At 38.7% G+C, this 21756-nt stretch overlaps 1 protein-coding gene across 1 annotated transcript in view; it reads left to right on the forward strand.

Annotated features, from left to right (window-relative positions):
- Nucleotides 1-585: 585 nt before the first annotated feature.
- The window catches only part of LOC139692783 (nuclear pore complex protein Nup160 homolog), a gene marked incomplete at its 3' end in the record, with an annotated part of 58905 nt that continues 37734 nt past the window's right edge, over nt 586-21756 (forward strand). Inside the window, exons 1-10 of the mRNA XM_071591063.1 lie at nt 586-808; nt 893-998; nt 2633-2846; nt 7521-7635; nt 9022-9217; nt 12086-12318; nt 15808-15971; nt 16241-16549; nt 19544-19970; nt 20645-20820. Coding sequence (XP_071447164.1) covers nt 724-808; nt 893-998; nt 2633-2846; nt 7521-7635; nt 9022-9217; nt 12086-12318; nt 15808-15971; nt 16241-16549; nt 19544-19970; nt 20645-20820 — 2025 coding nt within the window. The remainder of the gene's footprint in view (nt 809-892; nt 999-2632; nt 2847-7520; nt 7636-9021; nt 9218-12085; nt 12319-15807; nt 15972-16240; nt 16550-19543; nt 19971-20644; nt 20821-21756) is intronic.

The raw sequence follows: 21756 nt of genomic DNA on the forward strand, positions 1-21756 counted from the left end.
ATTTACCCAACAAAATTTGATCATACATGGATAAATATATTTTCTAGACATATCCTACATTTGTATCATTAAACAAATCACAATAAGGGCAATAAAAGGTAAAAAACAGCATCAATCATTTCAGAACAGGACTCTTGTTCCAAGCATAATGAATCATTGTCATATTTCAGGGCAGATATTTACAATAAACTATCATTAAAGGAATGCCCTTTTGTTTCAGCAGGTTGCACTGAAATCATCCGAAGAAACTGCACTTATTTTCACTTTGGCTATACAATTAAGGAATCAGATCAATTACACTCTGGCATCGAAAACATGTGTATGCATATACTCATGAGCAATCTTGAAAGTGAAGTAAATTGTTAATTATGAATGTCAATGACGCAATAACTAATAAAGTCACGGGAAAATAAAACCCAATTAAAAAACCTATGTTTTTATTTTCTGACACCATCCTCTGGGGCGCTAAGTGTCTATATCTCACCTTTTCAGGCGTCCCACGCAACTCATCTGTACCTCTCATCCCTCATATATATCATGCGCCTCTCGTTATGCGTTTTGGCGCTAGAACCGGTGTGATTTAGTTACACGGGTTGAGAACGTACGGAAATGTAATTGACTTAGGAGTGAAGGCGAGAAGTAATTAAGTTGGTAGGACTTAAAAAGTTTAATTTTGTTTGGTCTATGTTGACTAATTCTATTAGCATTTTTTAAATAAACACGATGGATCACATGCCGATGGGCTTTAAGGAAGTCATTCCAGACCAGACTTATTCCTCTAAATGGAAGGAGTTCATAATTAATGCAGGTAATCGTATTGTCCATATTTGCAGAAACATATATCGGTAATAAAATAAATATAATATGTAATTGAGAACTTCATATTTTCTAGGAGGTACTCAAAGTACTCTACAGGATATCAAGGTGCCAGAAAGGGCTGGAGGATTCTGCTATAAAGATTCATCAAAACATTACACGAGGAATCGCTTCATTTATTGGTATTTATTTTTTACTGTGTTATGTTGTCAGCAATCTCTCGATTGCTGAGAAGCGTGGTTATGATTATGCAAAGTATAATTTAAAGTTTCGGTTGATAAAATATTAAGAGAGTAATCTGTGTGATGCTTTGCAATGGTGAATCACCTGCTGGGTAAACTTTCCAGGTGTCGAACGTCGTCTTAAAAGTGGGCAAAGGATATCAAGGGGGAAATTAGAGAGGAAAAATGAATACATAATTGAAATTAAATAAAAATAAAATGATAAAGGGGGGTTGGAACGGTACAAATGATTAAACCGCAATTTTTATTTAGTTTTCATATCTTCTGACTTCTTCTTTCATTTAAAAAAATGACGTATAACTTCTAAATGTACACTCTGCCCATCTTTTTATGTTGGCCAATGCACCACGCCTTTAAATGTTAGAATAAACAATCACATAGCATCTTGCGACCCATTCTCCCCATCCGCCTCCCTCCCAGTTACCAGACATGCAGCTACCCACAGTGAAAGTTTTCATTATTGTTTCAAAGTATTTATTATTTCCGCTGTCCCGTCAACAACCACACGGGATTGTGAAGGTGCAGTGGCTACTGTACTGGCTTCCCTCCCAGAGGGCGTGGGTTAAAAGCCCGGAGATGGCTGATATTTTTCAGTGGTATCTTATTCCCCTCTTGAGGTGCTTTGTGGGAAGCACTTTGAGTGAGTACGCCATCCGTCGGACGGGACGTTAAACTGTTTTACCCCTTGGCGCCATTCGTTAGGAGTAGGCTAATGCCGATGTCAGGTTTCTCTCCACCCTTCCTACCTTTCCCATCCATCCCTAATGGCGCTAATGACCTCAGCTGACGGTTGCCTCCCCTAAATCTTCTACTTCTAGGAGAATCACAGAAAACATAATAAATTCAAGTCAATACTCCTTGCAATAAAATTTGGAATTTTGAAAGGAGTTAAGTCCAGTAGAATTGGACAAGATATAAAATTATATCAAGTTTCTGCTTGAGAATGAATAAAGGATAAAGTTGTCAAACTTTTTATCCAAGAAGTCTTGTTTCAAATTATAAATTGGAAATTCATTGAGTTCCAGTACAACCTTATTTTCTCCATCATGTCTCAGTGTGTGCGCAATCCACTCAAGTAGTTCTCTTTTCCTGTATGTGCTCCGCAAGGGGTTTCCCTCTTCCCTGCTGCATACCCCCTCATTTCTGTCCATTAAATCTTCAGCACTTGGTTTCCAAAGCTCTCTTCTGGTGTTATTTTCCACTGGCGATTATCTAGATCTACACAGTGCTTCCTCAAAACATCCTTGTGTTGCATTGCTAAGCTTGTCAACCATGAGCATATTGTTTGAGCGGATTGTCACCTGCCTACATAGTTTAAGCTACCTTTCGTTTGAAGTCCTTCAAGTTTTGTCCCTCCTATACTACAGTGCTTATGATTTAGATGGAAAATTAACTATGTAAATATTAAAAAGGCTCTTGTATGTTAAGGAGAGCGCTGTACATGTTGGATAAAAATATTTGATTAAAGATAACATTGTTTGAGTTAGTTACTTTTTTACAGATTTAGCCATAATTTCTTAATAATTATGTGATTGGTTTATTTTTAAATTTGACTGTACCCTTTGTTTCACTAGGCGGATCACAGGTGATGTGCTGGAACTTGTGGAGCAGAGTTTGGAAATCAATCTTATCGGGAACCATGTCCGGTACAAATTCCAAGACACGGCTATTCTTGAAGGCCTTAGCATCCATGAGGCTGGTGGTGGTAGCAATGTTGTTTTGTTGGTGGCCACTGTGTCCAGTGTTCATCGTCTTACATTCCCTCATCCAGATATCATTCACAAAAAGGTATTTAGTCATATGGCTCGTTATTCATTTTTATGTGCATGCAATGATGAGCCTGGAGCTATATCGTTTATGCTTGGGACTGCACATTTAATTTGGGGAAAACTACAGATGATTTGTAATGATTTGCTGAAAGTGTGTGCAAAATAAATTAATTTTATCTTTAATGGAGCATTTTATCCATGTACTCATGAATTGAATTTAGGTCACACAATCCCCATTTATATGGACCAATAAGAATATGCTCTTTTTTAGTCAAAATTACCTGCCCAAAAATATATTTTAAATTTTACATTTCTTAATGCTGTATGCATTCAATATTTATCAGTGGTCAATTTATTGCATGCAGATTTTCTACTATCCATGCACATAATTCATTTTACTGTCATCAATTATTTGCCTGTAAAGACATCTTTCTCCAACACAGTCTTTCTCCTGATAATCGCACAACTCAATCGCAATTTTCCTTTAAAGTACTTCCCATGTGCAAGGGGAATCCTAGAAGTACCTGACCCAACCAAGAAAACACAAAAATTTTGGAAAAAATGTATTTATTTTTCAACATTATCTCCTTTAAGCCCTATACCCTTTTCCCAGCGATGTTCGATATCCTTTTTATGGTAAGAACTTTCTTGCTCCTCAAAATAGCCATTAACTGCCGACATCACTTTTTCACGGTTGGAAAATCTTTGACCACCGAGGAGCCATTTTTTCAAGTTTGCGAACAGAAATTATCCAAGGGAGCTAAATCTGGCGAATAGGGTGCATGAGGTAGCAATTCAAACTTTGATTCATGAATTTTGGCCATTGCAACAATGGATTTGAGATCTGGTGCATTGTCTTGATGAAACAACACTTCCTTCATAGCCAAATGCGGCCTCTTTTACATGATTTCTTCGCTCAAACGTTGCATTAAATTTGCATAACACTCGCCGTTGATAGTTTTTCCTTTTTTAAGATGGTCAATGAAAATTATCCCACGTGCACCCCAAAAAATGATTGCCATGACCTTGCCTGCAGATGAAACGGTATTTGCCTTCTTTGGAGGCGGTTCTCCCTTTAAAATCCATTGTTTTGATTGTTCTTTTGTCTCGGGTGTGAAGTAATGGACCCATGTTTTATCCAGGGTCATGAAATGGCACAAAAATTCTCCTTCGTTGCTGTGAAACTTTGCTAAACACTCAATTGAAACATCTTCAGGACACTGGTTTTGCTGGTGTCTGAGCAATCGCGGCACCCATCTTGCACAAAGCTTTCTCGCGTACAAAATTTCAGTTAATATGTGATGTACTGCACTTTTTGAAATGCTTACTATGCCTACTAGCTCGCGCACTCTGAGTCGACGATCATCCAGTATCACTTTGTGGGTTTTCTTCACCGTTTCTGGAGTCATCCCCTCATTTGAATAACTGATCGTAGCAGTTTTCCACTTGATAAAAATATTTTTATTTACGACCGGGTTTCGATGTATTACATCATCATCAGGTACTGATGAGACCTGATGATGATGTAATACATCGAAACCCGGTCGTAAATAAAAATATTTTTATCAAGTGGAAAAGTGCTACGATCAGTTATTCATTATGTTCGACTTCCACCACATCACGCCTGAAGCTACTCAATTTATCCCCTCATTTGGTCGACCAACGCGATGCCCATCTTGACAGCTCGTACGGCCTTGTTTAAACTCTGCTTCCCAATATTTTACTCTTGTAAATGAAGAAGCAGACTCACCCAGAGTAGAATACAGTTTATATTTTATATTGATCGGGCTGAGGCCTTTAAAATGAAAGTAGTGTATCATATTATGATGACCAATTTTCTCCATTTTCACAAATTAACTGAAAACGTTCACTATTGATGGCTGCCAAACAAATACTAAACAATGTGGCGTCTTCAAACTTGAAACATATGCTTCATAGATTGTGTACTTTCTAATGCGGTGATATTTTTCAAGCAACTACCACCATCTCTGGGTCAGGCTGGGTACTTATGGGTTTGCCCTCGTAAATGAATCGCTCTAGTTAAGTCCCTTCAAATTTAATCTGTTACTTAACTTTCCAACTTCTCTAGAATCTCACTACTTTAGTTGTCATGTAGTGAATCTTCATCCTAAAACTCTCACACACCTTCAGCAAAGTATGCAGTAATATCTGCAATCCCGTGATTGCCTGTGTAACTATAGCTTGACCATCTGCATACCTAACTGAATAAATCATTTTGTCTCTCACCCACTTTTATTCCCAGCTCAAGCACTTCCTATTTGCCACCCTTAGCATTTCCTCTGGATTTCTGTTAGAAATTACCAATGATATAAGGCGACCCTGTCTCACTGCTCTTCCTATTTCTGCCATCCTGTTTTGACCTCTGCCGCCCTTAACTGTGCCATCTGGTTCATGTGCAGATATCAACTAAGTCACCCATCTCTCCACTCTCCTCTCTATGTTCTGTAGCATTTCCATCAACATTGCCTTGTCAAACATCTTCTCAAAGTACATGAAGTACACAAAGATATTTTGATCATATTCTATAAACCATTTCTGCTGGCATTAGGGTTTCATTGTGTGTTCTTTAGCCCTTTCTCTTCAATTGATATATCCACACAGCAAGTATGGCAATGTTATGCAACCTTGTAATGATAATTCTCAGAAAAACATTGCTGATTGTAAAATTAAACTTAAACTCATTCTGTCCTTGCTCAGTGCTATTTTACTCTCTTTTGAGATGGGAATCAAAATTTATCAAATGAAATCCTCTGACCAATTATTTCTGCTCTGTAAAATTCCAAGGAATTTCTTCCTCTCTATTTCTCTCAACTCTTTAAGTAATCTGTAGATTCTGATAGTAAGATGTCTGATCTTGTTTTGTCTAGTTTTGTTCAACTATATCTCTTTTAGCATTTTTTCAACCTCATCTAATAATCTTGAGTTTTAAGCTAACCCTGTCTACATCACATAACCTCTCTGTTTCTAAACTGGCTGATCTAATAATACAGTGGAACCTCACAAAACGTGCATAATTTGTTCTCAAATCTTCCTTGTAGAGCAAAATATTTGTTAAGCAAAGCAATTTTTCCCATATAACCTAAGTTAAAATAAAGTAATGCATTCCTTGCTGAAAACCAATCAATTGTGTGAGGTTTATTTTAAAGAAATTATTTATAAATTGTTCAGGTTCGTTAATCATCCTCATCTTTTCTCCTGTCGAAGAATGAAGTGACGAACGGAGAATGTGAACTCGATTTGCTGGGAACAAATGACATGTAGCCTGTAGCCTCTTCTGAACTGTACACTTCTTGAGGATTTGTGAAGTTTGAGTGTTAAACAAGCAGGGGTGTATCTATGAAAGCCATCTTCGCCATTCCTAATCTGCTTACTCTCATAGCCCTCTTGCTTCGTCCATCTCAATGCTGCTGCTCAGAAGGAAAAATCTTCCTCGAGTTCCGTGTATGCTCATTGTTTGTGTAAAAAGTATTGGAAAAAGTTAATGGAGAAATAGATTTGTTTCAGATATTTGCTACATTGCCTGAAAATTCTTCAAAGTACCTCCCCTGAACGTTGATATAATTCTGCTGGTGGCTTTTCCACGACACGAAGGCCCCCTGGTAGGCGGAAGGTCTGTAAGGGTACACTTGCAAGCTTCTTTGATGGCACTTAGGGTCCCATGGTGGTGGTGTGCTTTGAGGGAGGGAAGATTTCACTTTTATGTAGAAATAGGAAATAGCCTGCTGGTGCCAAGTCGTGACTGTGAGGGGGTTGGGAGATTGTCGCAATGTAGTTGCAGGTCTTCGCAAGCTGACACTCGGCTCTGCTCTTTTGGTCACCCGGCAAGACCTTTGGGACAAGTGTAGCTCAGATCTTTTGCATCACCAATATTTTAAATAATGTTGGTGTGCACTGTCATCTTATCAATGACAATACGATCTGTAATTATGAGCACACTTGACCAATTTCACGCACACATCAGGGAAAAAATTGTTACCAATACTTTTAATACAAACCTTGTATAGCACAGGTTAAATTTTTAATTCGAGTTTGCTCATCACCCTGCTCAATAGCCGTTAGTTTGGCCAAGTAAGGCAGTTATACTTAGTTAGAATTGCATTGTTCATAATACCTAAATTGGTACAAAGGTTTTTATTTTCCTGTTCGTTGCATATTTTCATCTATGTATATTTTGTCCATTAAATTGAATTTTTGAGAGGAATTGATTAATTTAAAGATTGTAATGCTTAAAAGAATGTGTATTATATAATGATATGAAATGGTGCAAAGATGTTCGATGATGGCTTTGCTTGAAGCTTGAGCTTGGTATGGCATGAGTAGTTCTGGTTGACTGGCAATCACAGAATAAGTCATAATCTAACCATGGTGCCAGAATGGAAGAGAAATAGACAATGAGATGAGGTGTTCTGGCACCTAATATTTATAATAACGATTATGGATGATGAAAAAGTTCGCCAATTTTAGTGACCTCCCCCCAGAATACATTCACTTTTGGATTTCTTTTGTCTCAAATAATTTGTGTTGATTAAAATTGCGTGCCCTCGGAATGTGACCACGCCCCACCATAGTAGAGTTGAAGAAATTTGTTCCCCATTTAACCCATGTTGCAACTCTTGTGTTTGAGAATAAATTATTGTTCAATTTTCCAATTGAGGCTTTTTCACATCTTAAGGATCATTTGTCATCGCACCACCCGGAAATGAGCGTACCGTCCATATTTTCGGAAGCATCGCAGTCTGCTGCACGTGATCCTGCAACCTTTCATGTAATTAATAATGCCATTGCAAGTAAGTATTTTCTGACATGTTTTTGGTCACATTAAGTCTATTCATGTACAAGTTAACAGCATCAGGCTTAACATTGTGCAATTCCTTCATGACGAGGGTAAAATATAAGAGAAACTTTAAACTTCCACACACTTTAAATGTTCTACGACCTTGGTTTCACCAGATGATGTTGCACAGCATCAAAACTATGCTCGTAGAACATTTAAAGTGTGTGGAATTGTAAAGTTTCTCTTATATTTTACCCTCGTCATACACAAGTTGTTTAGGCGGCAACTTCTATTTATACCTACCTATTTATTCAGCCAAATCAAAACAGCATTATTTTTGAGTTCGTGTGTCCATGATCTCAGAATTCATGGTGCACCATTACTAATCAGAAAGATAATGGCTAAGAAAACAAAATTTGTTGTTTCACATAGCATTTGATCTTCGATTAGATTTTATGCAGTCTAATATCTTTTGGCTACAAGATGATTCACTACCGGCCAGTTGCTTATAATATTTATATTTTGTGTTTTACCAAAGTGTTTTTCTTTTTTTATCTTGATGGAGGTTCACTGAGTTCGACCTCACATAATTTGCAAGTGACCTGAAGGACTCTATATGGCTTGGACCTCAATGATTGCCCTTTCATTGGAGTTCCTCCATCATTTAACCCCACTCATGCTTGCTAAACAATTTTGATTGCCCTTAGGTGATGTAACATGCACATGTGTTTTAAAAATATGGCAGTCACATTGACTTGGTTGTGAAGAAGTCATATTTGAAGTGAAACATGTGTATGTGTCCACGTGCTCACTCACTCGCAAGGTATATTCGAAGGAGTTGAGGAAAGGGATAAGGCATGCAGGAAGAGCAGTCACAGGGTTGATAGGGAAGGTTGCTGAAACCAATCGGAAGAAAGATGTTGGAGCCTGGTAATTAAATCTTGCTCCTCCAGTTCTGTGAAGAGGAATGCACCCCTGGGATCGCATGATAAACCTCGGAATCCACTCTGGTTAATCCAACTGAGCCCCAGCAGCTTCTAGTGCCACGCAAAACATAGTATTCTCTAACCACCATAAGGGTGGACACACTTGGAGAGGATGGAATTGGGAAGACAGGCATGCATTCAAAAATATTATTGCTGTGCATCGGTGGGTGCGAATAGTCGGAAGGAGGGAGTGGGCCAATGTGGCCAAATACATTTATTTGGAAAATTTCATCTAGTATATAGTTTGATTCTTGATCTGGGTCAAATCTTTTATGAAGATATCTGTGAAATCTTTCTTGAAGGATATTCATCCCTTTAATGTTAATACATTCTGATTTATTTCAGTAATATATTTTGTCGATGAAAAATGTAAAAAATTCTTATTCATATTTTATCATTTGTTGCCGCTGTAGATTCAATGCTGCCTCATACCTCTGCCTCGTGGCTTTCCGCCAACGATGAGGCCTTGTTCGCCCTGGGCTATGGGACGGGTTCCGTTCTCATCTTATGCATGGGCTCATCGCGCATTGGCTTGGTCTCATCTGCTGAACTCAAGCAGTCGTCTGTTATCAACCGATTGTGGTCAGGAATAATGCCGGAAGCATTGAGGTGAATTTTTGGTGTTTTGCAACATTACCCAATGCATATTATGTTTTACTTGGGCTCTAACCTTTTGTTGTTCCCACTTGTGTTAGTGAGAACATAATGTATTATAATAGGCAGTAATATAATGAATGCTAATCTGAATTTTAGAGATGGACTGGATGTCATTTTTTTAATTTTAATTTAACTGAAATAGTCCTGCCATGAATATTAAAGAAAGCTGGATACAGTTTTTTGCCTTGTTTTCCAACTAACTTTGTAATCAAACTATGTGGTTAAGTATGTAGCTGGAAGTCTAGTAAGTTTTTTTTGTCAACAGTAGTTTTCTGACCCAAATTTATCTTTAAGCTTTTCAGTTTAGAATTAAGTGGCTTTAACCATTATGTAAATGGTTTTATAAAACTTCTGTCATTATTTACTTACTGTTCAAAATGGTCAAAAGACAAAATTCATCAGTATTTGGATGGGTTTTTATGGTCACCAAATGCTGGAAATATGAATATAAGCACAGATACAAAGAGATAATGAACAATATTACAGATAATTTTCTTTAAGTGGTAAATCGGAATCCCCTATGTCCTTCTTATGAAAAATAATCCTGTGCCACAGACGTGGTAAAAACATTTTTTTCAAATATGGATGTCATTATCTGTGTTACCACGCATTGCTTGTCTGCCAGAATGTAATAATATAAAGTATCTTTCATTGTTCAAAATGGTCAAAGGATGTGGAACTAACCAGCATGTGAACGATTTAATTAGATGCAAAGGAAACAATGTAGGATATGGGCACAGATACTAAGATTTAATAAACACTACTACTCATACTGGCAGCTGAAGATTCTTGTTTTGAATTTTTTATCAATGAACTCGTCCACACCGTAATACAGTTTGCTTTGTAACAGTTAACAAACTTCCGTTTATAAGTAGCAGGGGAAACAATGGGTTTACTTGATTTTGGAAGTGTATTGTGAATTTGGGAATCATAATTTTAATTTATTAGTACTGGTGTCATTTAATAGCACGATCAAAACACCTCTCTGGTTGATAACTGAGTATTTTTGTAACTAGTCTGCTGGTTCAGGATATGTTTTTGCTTGATGATAGAGAGCTACATAATGCTTTCCCTGTTGAACACTTTCTTGGCCATCGCTATCCTGAATTTAATTTCCTTTTCATTTCTCCAGATTTTTGTTACCCCCGTATCCAGATATTTGTACCTCCACTTGTTCCAGTGACTCTCCTTCGATTACAATATTTATTTCCTCATTTCCACCAACATTCATTCCTTTGGTCTTGCTCCTATTTATTGTCAAGCCATACTCCTTCATGCCATTAAGGTGTTGCAACATCCCATGTAACTGTTGTTGATCAACTGATGGCCCAGAGGATCACGTCATCACCAAACCTGATGCACACGGCCAGATTCCTTCCTCATAAATACGACGGATCAGCCCATATAGCCTCTCCATCCCACATTTTCCTAAACATTTCAATAGTTCCGCGGGAATGTTATCCACCCCCACGGCCTTCCTTAGTTTCATCTCCCTTAATGCCCTTTCTATCTCATTGTCTAGTATGCCTGGACCTAAGTTGTCTTCCTCTACGTCATATTCTTTTTCAATGTCTAACTTTGTTGATCTAAGTTCTTTACTATATAGTTCTTCTATATATTCCTTCCATCTCTCTTGGATCTTTCCTGTGTCAACTATTACCTTATCCGCCTTATCTCTAACTATTAGCATAGATCTTCCTTTCTTAATTCCCGATAACGATTTAACTTTGCTGTACAGCGCACTGATTTAACCCTTCCTGTGCAGACTTTGCATATCCTCGCACTGCGTCTTCCACCATGCTTCCTTTGCTTTATTTGTTGCCCGCCTCAATTTATTGTTCAATTCTTTGTACTTCATTTTGCCTAACTCTGTATTTACATTCTTCCATTTTTGCCGCTCATCCATCTTTGTAATCACCTCATCCGTGATCCATGGTTTCCTAGTCTTTTTAGCATTAATGGTTCCAATCGTGTCTTTTGCGGCTTAAGACAACCCTTTCTTGAAACCCGTTCCTATTCTAACTAATTTGGTCTTCTTCTCCTGCGTCTTTTGTCCTACTGCTGCTGGTTTTCCCTTGCAAGGGTTTCGTTGGATGACGACCGCGGAAGCCTTGTAAGTACATCCATACATAAGCAAAAAGCAAAAGAAATCCATAAAAGCAAAAAACTAAACAGGGAGGAAACACCCACAAAGAGAAGGAGGGTGTGAAAAACCTGCAAAAACCCTATGAATTAGAAGAAAGATGCATAGACATTATAATGATTATTTTTCTCACAGTATATATATTATCATGTCTCGGAAATATAAATATTGAACTGATGGGGAAGAATTTTTGTATAATAATAATATATACAATAAATTGAGGTGAGTGGTTTGAAAATATGCTGTAGAAAATTGAAAGAATATGTAGATGCCTGTCACTCTCTAGCTTTAACCGGGATATACTTGTAAACGAGTTATAAATATGATCATATGATGATGGGAATCTGGAGGACAGACTGGTTTTGCATAAACACTGCAGTGGGTAAGGCTGTGAATTCAAGTGAAATATTTTGTGTAAAATAATGCATAAACATTGTCTTGAGTTAATGAGTATTTATATTCAACAAGATGTATGCATTCCAAGAAGAAGTGACGGTATGGGCACCCCTGGATCTCAAGGCATCAGCCTGTATTCTTTCTTTTGAATGTCACCTCCACGGTTCTCTCAAAGGGCTCACATTTTGTTTCTGGACAAAGCATATCTTTTGCTCCCTCCTGGTGTTTCTCATTTCGCCATGAATGTACACGAATGTGGCTGGCATTGGCAATTGTTGCAGGAGCAGAGGCGGCTCTGGTGGTTTGGGGATGTCAAATTTTGGAGTTCATTTTGGAAGTGCCGGGGAGGTGGCCATGGGAATGGTGATCCATCCCATTGCCAACGAGACGTTCCTGTTTTGCCTGTGCCGAGACGGTAGGCTGAGGATGTGGTCAACGGCTCAGAAAGAGTGCAAGCTGGCGTCTTATGTGTTGGAGAGCACTGCTGAGTCGGGTCGGAGACTCCTGCAAGGAAGTGAGTGGAGTCTTCTTCTGAGTCAATTGTGTGTGCTCACATTGTGACCTATCCCAGGAATAGATTCAACTCCCTTGGTTGCATGCCATAACAAATCCTTTTGAAACTTCTCAAAAAGTTCAGTCAATCAACCCAGAATCTTTTTGTTACAAAATTGAAGATGCCATAAAATTTCGATCTTGTGAATTGTTTTGGGTAATTTAAAATATTCCAGTGATGGTAATGGTGTTAGCTCCCATTTGATAAACTTAATAATACATGCTCGTCTCTGTTGAACTGCTTGCTTGTTTAGAGTAGTAACCATGACACTTGGAATCAGTCTGAGACATTTATAAGTTGCGGATTAGTCGACTATCCCTCCAATCCATCTCTATTTTCTGCAATGCATTCATCAACTCTACCTAATCACTTTATGGAATGCCTCTTTGAAATATGCGTAATGGACAAATGCGAGTGTGGCAATTAAATAACCAGACTGGTGCTGCAAAACATTTTATTGATCACCAAGTGCATTAGTAAGTTCCTTGCCTTCCATGTCCTTTCCCTGCAAATCCCCACAACGCTCCATACGAATCTCTCGTAGTCCAAAGCAAGTCTGCTTCTGCCAGCTTAAGAACATCCATCGCTTTTGCTCTCATTGCTTCCACACTGTCATATCTTGTCCCCTTAAGCTTCGATTTGACCTTTGGAAATAAACAAGAGCCGGAAGGGGCAGGTTGGGTGAGTGCAGTGGGTGGTCCAACGTGAGGATGTCATCCGTATTCTGCTAGGAGCACCCCCACGGACGATACGGAATGAGCTGGCACGGCATTGCCTTGTTGAAGCATCCAGGAATGACTCTTTCACAAATCTGCTCTTCGTCTCATTACTTGTGCACGGAGGGCAGTCAGAACCTTGACATAATAATGTTATTGACTGTCTGACCTTCTGGGACATGGTGAACATAGACTATTCCATGCATGTCAAAAAAACTATCATCACATCTATGGATTTTCATTTGCTCATTTTGCTTTTTTTTTTGCCCTCAAGTAATCACCCTGTCTGACAATTCTGGGTCATAATTAATGTTTTTTAAAAGATTAACACGAATGTTCATTTTTGATTACTTAGCACTGGTATGAAGTTTTGATACCATTTTTATGCAAACTTTGTGCATGTTGAATGATTCACGCAAAATCTGATGGGCACTTTCTTTGTTAATTCCTGATATTTCAGCGAAAGCTCAGACACCCATTTAATGATTGTTTGCAGATGAATTTACCAATTTTCTGGATGTTGTCATCTGTTTTTGATGTTGTGGTTAGTCCTGGGCGCAGAGCATCTTCGGTCATTTCGTGACCCTCCTTCAACCTTCTAAACAACTCAAAAACGTGTATGCATGATAAACATTCACTTCCGTACACTTCCATTAACATGGCAAAAGCTTATGTAATGGTTTTCCCCGGTTTCACAAGAAACCTGAAGTTATCTCGTTGCTCCACCTGAAAGCTTTGCATTTTTTTGGCAAGGCGCAAGGACTGGAATGGGCAATTGCCACAGCAAGACTGAGTGACGTCAAGCTCAGTGTGGGGGAAGAATCAACACCCTCAGACACATTCAAACCTGTTGCGGTGCACTTGCTGTTTGCCAGTGGCAACACCAGCACAGTCATTAATTTGTGACACTTTATATATCCTACTTGCATTCTCAATCTCTGTGTTAATGACCTCATAGTTACTCGTTACTGCTATGGTATCATGTATGCTTCTCAACTTTCTGAAACCAAACCAATCATTCCCTAAGTAATCATTTGCCCTGATCTCTGTTCTCTTATTCATATTATTGTAAGTGCCACCAAGTTTTGTCATGGCTATGCTAGAATAATGATAAGTAACTCAGAATTGCCCATATCTACTGCAGGGCCAATTGATAGCTATGAATCATTCCTCCTGTGAATACAATTCAAAACCAAAACAGGAGGAAACAAGGTAGACATATCAGTCTATATACTCTGATGGTTGATCACCCAACATTTCTTGCCACTTCCGCTCGTAGCAACTGATAGAGTAAGTTTGAGGTGTAAATAAATAAAAAACATTATAATGCCATTACTTGTATTTTTTTTTAAGTTCAAGTGGTGGCTGTTTTGTTGAATTTTTGCTTCATGCATTCTAATTAATGAGTTAAGTCAGTCATTTAGTGCCTGCTGAGGTTATCCTGTGCTTTCAAGTGGGTGTAGAATCTCAATTAACAAAATGTGGTTCAATCTCTGGTGTAATTGTTTTTAAACAGTTAATCCTCGAGGAAATGTCAATTCCTACTGCAGGGTCTTGCTGACCTCCAATTCCAAACAATAATGAACCTGAATCAGATAGTTGTTAATCTATCTGTATTTTTTGATAATAGCAATAAACAATGCAAAAAGGTATCATGGCACCATTAGGATTCATTTATGTGTTTAAAAGGGTGAAAAACTCAAATGTAGGGTGTCAAAATACCAAACGAGTTATCTTTCTGCGATAGGTGGGATGTTTATTTAGATGAGCATTCAAATTTTGAGGACTATTTTTATTGATTAATTATCTAGCTGTGAATTTATATGCTGTAGGGTAAAATACTCAAATATTTGCATGTGTCTGTTGGATTAGGTGCTTCGGTGGGGCCAGGCAAAACCTTGAAAAATGAATTTATATTCTTCTTAGAACCTGAAATGAGAAATCATCGAGTTGCTATACCGGCATGGATATAGCATAACATGTGCATGATTTAAAAATTACTTGCTCATAAGTGATAATTTCGTTTTTCAGTCAATATGTTAATTTTTAATTACTATTACTTTGGAATATTGGCCTTGTTATGATTTCCAGTTTAATGATATGTTTACAGTATGTAACGGTAATACTTAAGAAGACTAAATTTCTAAAATATTATGGCCTTAAAAGTGTTACTTTGATCAAAGAAATTGGAATTGTTATGAAAGCAAAACAAAATGTAATTGAATAAATGAAAATATTCAAATCGTTTCTAGAATGTTAAAGAGTTAACATTTAAAAAAAATCCTCTGATTCCATTTAGGGTAAATGTGTTATCTGTTAGAAGTAAGTAACATATCAAAAAAGTTGCAGAGCATGCTGCCCTGTTGGTTGATGGTTTGTGACTTGAGTTGGAAATTGTCAGTTGCACAGTTATGAATTTTAGAATTTGTTGCATTATAAAAACTACGTATACATTTTTAGCAATATGATTTCCAGAATGGGTTGAACAAAATTGGGTAGCTGGGCATGAAAAAAAATGTCAGTTCATAAAAATGGATTTGCTTCAAATGTGAGTCACCTTTATAATGATTTGAATGAAAAAAATAATTTCTGTAAATTACATGGGACTGGTCAAATTCAACCCATCCTTGTACAATCTGGTGCTGTAGCTGCAGATATTTGCACAATGTGAATATTTGTATTTCCTCTTTGCTTCATTTGTTTGTAATGATGTACTATTGTTTTGATTTTGCAGCCCAGAACCATATGCTTCGAAAAGCTGTCAGTAATGATGGGAACACGTTATACCTGGGAGCTTATATGTGCTTCTCAAATGAGTGTGCTTTTTGCATTCTCAAACCTGTTCTCGAGTCTGGAATCTACCAGTTAGTTCGACTTACTACCATTTATGCCCCTGAGGTAAGACCTTTATGGTAGTGACCTCCAGCTTTTTTCCTGTAGAACAAACAAGTTTTCACACTTCAAATATTATTTATGAGTTTTCACATTTCATGTGAGGCTTTTTCTTGTTCCCATGTCATGACCCCACTAGAATATCTCCAGTATTTTCCTGTGTTCTCCTTAAATACCTTTAATTGTGGTGACTTTGAATTTATATGATTCTTTTGCCCACCAGAATTTGTCTCAAAACACTTTGATGTCAGTGGTATTGTTTTCCTGCCCTTCAGCATGACCTGGTGGACTTCCAGTTCAGTCAGTACCGTTTGTGGGCTGTATGGACGGTCTCGGATGGCTCGATGCTCGTGAGCAGCATGCTCATGGACCTCAGCGAGGCCAAGGCCTCAGGTGGCTCAGCGCCCAGCACCCAGGCCGAGTGGGAGACCGCCATCTTGGAGGTGGCACCCAGGGGACTCCTCGTCCCCACTGCTTCCCCGGAGGAGGGCTTGGACCCCATGGTGGACCCCAGGCAGGCATATCTGGCCCACATATTCCATCCCGGGCGTTTCCCTTTGGCTGTCATTGCAAAGGCGTTGGCTGTGAGTGCGCCACCATTATTGTTGATCTCATTCTTGCCGCCCCCATTGGCTCTGGACCAAACTCTCCAATGTTCCGGGTTTGATTCCTGGCTTCTGATGACATATCATTCTATGTCCACACAATACCTTGCAAGCTGCTGCAAGGGTTTGTGGCAAGTAGTGTTACGTCACCACCCTTGAAAGATAATAAAACCACATGCAAAACCAACAAATTCATTCAAATCTACCCCCGCAGAGGCAAATGCGATATTCATGCAAAAACCTAACATACATGCATGCAAATATATATGTTATAAACTAACATACACATGCACCTATGAATATACTTTTTGTCTTTGCAACATTTAATCTTGCCCTGACTTGTAAAACCATGTCTTTAATATTCTATAATGACTTAAGTATCTTACTATTATGATTCTTGATTATCTGGGGAAAGAACAAGTATTTGTATCCACCTGTGTACTGGAATCGTATCTCCCTTAGCTTATCTTTGTGGTCTGATCTACCCAAATAATGTACAACCATAATAATTCCTTTTGTGTCATTTCCAAACTCAGTTGTTGTGAGCTTTTCTAAAGATCTTAAATTATTGCTTGTTCCCTTCGCATCTCATCTGGAGCCGCCAGGTTTTAATCCCGGTGCCTCTCACATGTTTAGCAAGCTCTCTACCATCTGAGCCATGCCCCCAGTTGATCCTCAGCTTCACCCAAGCTGTGTGATCATTCATGCCTTCCCGGGAAACTGTGGGTTGTGTATGGGGAATGAGCACCTTGCACCCCTTACTGTTAATATGTGAATTTCATGCTCTGTGCATCAAGAGGCATCAGGAGCTGTCCATAGGTTGGGCGAGGGGATCAGCAAAATCAGATCGGGAGAGAAACAGGGTTTGAGTCATTGGTTATCCAAAAGTTTGTTTTTTCTTTGAGTTAAACAATTACATAATTTTAGTTGTTCTGAAAAATGTCAGCAGCTTCTAAACGGAAATTCCAAGGAACCCAAATGTTAACTTTGCTTGACACCCAAAATCCACAAATGTTTCATTGACTTGTGTGAAGTTGAGTCTCGTTTGAGGTGTAGCAGGTTGTGTCCCAGTCACCCCACTCATTCTGCATATTTATCAATATTTCATTTTGTTTTATTCTTTATTTCTCGTACTTAATTCTATATGTACTGACAATGAATTTCGATTCGAATTGGGTGTCATTTGCTTTAAAATGAGAATTTAATCGAAATATTTCAAAGTACGTATACTTGGTCCATTCAACTTATATCAAGGGTAAAATTTTTAGATGCAAAATGAATGAAAGAAAAAATTGAAAGGATAGCAGATCATTTATTATTGGTGTGATCATTATGCACTTTCAAGGGGAGTGTGATCATGTGAGAAGTATGCTTATTTCCCCATGAATCACACAAAGACAGTTTCCGTGCATTTGTATGGTGGCCCAAATTAAACATCTTCTAAAGGTTCTTTTACATGTTTTTTCTCTTGCACTCCTGAAACCTCAGCGTAGAGTTCCCCATTTTTTACTAATTCAACATCATTGTCATGATGGATCACTTAAATGTGTAATATTATTATTTTGTTAAAATATTATAAAATCTTCCTCTTATGTTCTCCCACAAGTTTAAGTTCCGTGGGAATGTTGTCTATCCACTTATTTGATTTAATTTCCCTCATTGCCCTTCTTATCACACTACCAAGTTAACCTGGACCTATGCTAACCTCATTTATGTCATACTCTTTTTCTGTATCCAATCTTGCTGGCCTAAGTTCTTTACCATACAGTCATTCTATGCGAGGGTCACTACGAAAGTGTTGAGGCAGACTATGTTGCAGTCTATTATTGCCTTTTCCAAGAAAGGGTTTTGACAGCGGTGTCCTTTCCAATTGAGGTGTGCATGTTGCAACTTACTCGGCTTGTCACTGTTTCTAAGTGGTCTTCCTTTGTGTATGTTTGCACGGCATGCAGGTGTTGTGAGAATGGAGCCAGCAAGAGAGCACTCTGGGCAATGATTCCACATGACTTCAAAAGTGATTTAAACAAATCTGAAAGCCTTGATCTTTCACAAAGGGTCTTTGGACTCCTTCCTGAGCGACAATGTTTTGGTGGTATCAAGAATTGAGAGGGGGTTGAACTTAGTTGAAAGACAAGGAGAGGAACAGGCATCCAGTGACTGAGGGAAACATCACCACTGTGGAAAAACTGTTGCACGAAAACAATCGTGTGATATTTAAGGATATTGAAGTGTCACTACATCTACAGGATACCCCGCAACCTGCCATAAGGGTGTGTGGGAGGGGGTGTTAGGTCACCGACCATTCATGCACGATTGCATTTGATCATGCGCTGGAGAAATTTTAATCACTCAAAAGAAAGAACTAACATGCAACGATATTGAATAACAAGGTACGAATATTCCAATCATGCTGTAGAACTGTGCTAGGGAACTAGGGAATTGGGCGTTTGATGTGAGTAAGGTGATAGCTGGTAAAGTGTAGGTATTAGTGATGGTTAGTGGGTTTGATACATACTGGGTAATGAATTTGTTTTTGTGAAGTGAGACTTCTATGTTAAGAAAGGTGTTGGTGGAGTCTGAAACGGAAGAAGTGAATTTAAGAGCGAAAGAAGAACTCAAGGCCAATAAGAAATTGCTAAGGGACTCGGAGTCGTGTGTCCAGAGAATAAAAATGTCTTCAATGTAGCCGACCCAGAAAAGAGGTTGGGGGAGGGGTTACTGTGAAAGGAAAATCTCTTCAAGGTGGCCTATGAAGAGATTGGTGCATGATGGTGCCATCCTCAATCCCATTGCGGTGCTTTTCATTTTTAAATAGAAGCAGTTCTGGAACAAAAATGCATATTTTGAGAGGACCAAAGTGGCTAGATTGAGGAAATATTTGGTCACGGGACGCTTAGAATATAGTCTTAAACAATTATCTGAGAAGTGTGTTCATTCTCCTGTTGTGTTTTGTTTGCATGTGTTTCATGGCAGGTGTATCGCCGGGCTCCCGGAGGGGGAATAGTCAGTCAGACCCTGGATGTTGGCTCTACCCCACTGGCTGCAGTTCTGCGAGACCGAGTGTGCAAGGCTGTGGACTCGGACATTCGGATGGAGTTGAATGGGGAGCCGTTCAACAATGAGTTTGTCTCATGCGATGAAGAGGAATACAGGGAGGTGTCGATGCGATGCTGGGCCAGGCTCCTGCTTTGCTGTGAGCAGTATCGCGAGGCTGGTGCCCGTCCAATGGGTTTGGTGCCAGGGGATGGTGGCTTGCGCTCCACTCCTCCGCTGGCGCTAGTCAGGAGGTCCCAGCTGTCCCTCTTCCGGCCGGCCGATGCCCTCGAGTACCTTTTATCGTTGAAGCAGCCTGAAAACGTGCCACCGACTTTCTTTTCCTCCACCCCCATCCTCGGGAAAGGTGAGAATCAAATGGGAGGCCTCTTCAAGTGCCTGGTTCATTATATGGTTGTACTGGTAGGAAACAAATGAAAAAATATGCTAAGCGTCATAACCATCATTGACAATTTAGGTGGTTATTATTCTTATTTTCATGTACAAATCCTAAGTGTGCCACAATAGAGGATTTTTATCAGGATTGTATTTGAATACATATCTGCTTTTTCAGAAGTATGTCATTGATGATGAAGGTCAGTATGACATTTTGCTGAATTTCACTTCAATTTTAAAAATTAAAAAAATTTTTTTTAAGGAAAAGCAAATTAAAGAATAAATTCATCATATTGACCATCATCATTCTCAAATTTTGTACTTGAACTGGTGTACCAGAATGAGAATACCAATTTTTGAGAAAATTTTTCCCCGATTCAAGTATTTGAATTCTGTTAAACGTTTTGATTGCCTTAACAGCAATACAATGAGAGAAAATAGCCAGTTTTTTCTCTCCTATGCATCGATAGGTTCAAGTTGAAATGCAGCAAACTGTAATCATTATCTAATATCACAGGTCATTGTGCATGGTGACTTGTTTTCTGACCATGCGTAGCAATAGTATCTATATCTTATTATTTGCTTTGTGGCCTGTTTAATTCAGTGCCTTCTTCCTTCTAATGCATCTATTTTTAACCATTATAGACCCTCAAGTCTGTTCAGAAATGTGCAAAGTGATCAGTGCACTAGGAATCCTAGAGAAAAGAATTCCTGAGGGGCTGAAGGCAGCCTTTGAATGTGACTTGCACCGGCTTCGTAGTCCTGACAGTGCCATGGCAGACATAGCTAGTGCCCTCCTCAGTGATTCTTCAGAAGAAAATGTAAGTTCAGTGTAACAACTGCAATTGTTATGTGGAGAGTCATTATTCTTGAATTCACCCCCTAGCCTGCATCAGCACCTGCAGTGAATGCCCTGAAATTATTTTGATATTTCTTGGAGAAATCGTATGCAGCTTTGTACTCTTAACTTGTTAGTTTACATCTTCACTATAATAATATTGCATTTAGTTGTCCGGAGATTAGGTGCATATTCGCATGTACACAAATACAGGACACGTCAGTTATGAACTTCACAATTTTAGAAAAAATACTTTGTATATACAGGTACATGCCAATATTTTTTATTAAGTTGAAGAGCTTATTCTTGAAACAGGTGCTTTTGTTCCATGTTTGATTTGATGGGGAAGTTGATTGAATAACCGTAAGCCCATTCCTCTGGGCCCATGACCAGTATTGTGTGTTCTGACAAATGGTTAGTGTAGGTCATTGCAGGTGCTTGACAATGACTATGGTAATTGTAGGTGGGCCTGCACTGAGAAATATTACCCTTTGCATGCAAGATGACATTAAATATATATATGCCAGGTATGAGGGTGGTCCCATAAGTACCCAGCCTGACCCAGAGATGGTGGTAGTTGTTTGAAAAATATCACTGTGTTAGATCTATGAAGCATATGTTTCAAGTTTGAAGATGCTACATCGTTTAGTATTTGTATGAAAGCCATTATTAGTGAACGTTTTCAGTGAATTTGTGAAAATGGAGAAAATTGGTCATCGCTATGTGATGCAATACTTTTATTTGAAAGGCCTTAGCCCAATCAATATGAAAGCTGAACTGGATTCTACTCTGAGTAAATCTGCTCCTTCTTTTACAAGTGTAAAATATTGGGTAGCAGAGGTTAAACAAGGCCGTACGAGCTGTCCAGACGAGCATCGCATTGGTCGACCAAATGAGGTGACAACTCCAGAAATGGTGA

This window comes from Hetaerina americana, unplaced genomic scaffold, assembly GCF_022747635.1.
Source record: "Hetaerina americana unplaced genomic scaffold, ioHetAmer1.1.p SCAF_41, whole genome shotgun sequence".
Taxonomy (NCBI): Eukaryota; Metazoa; Arthropoda; class Insecta; order Odonata; family Calopterygidae; genus Hetaerina; species Hetaerina americana.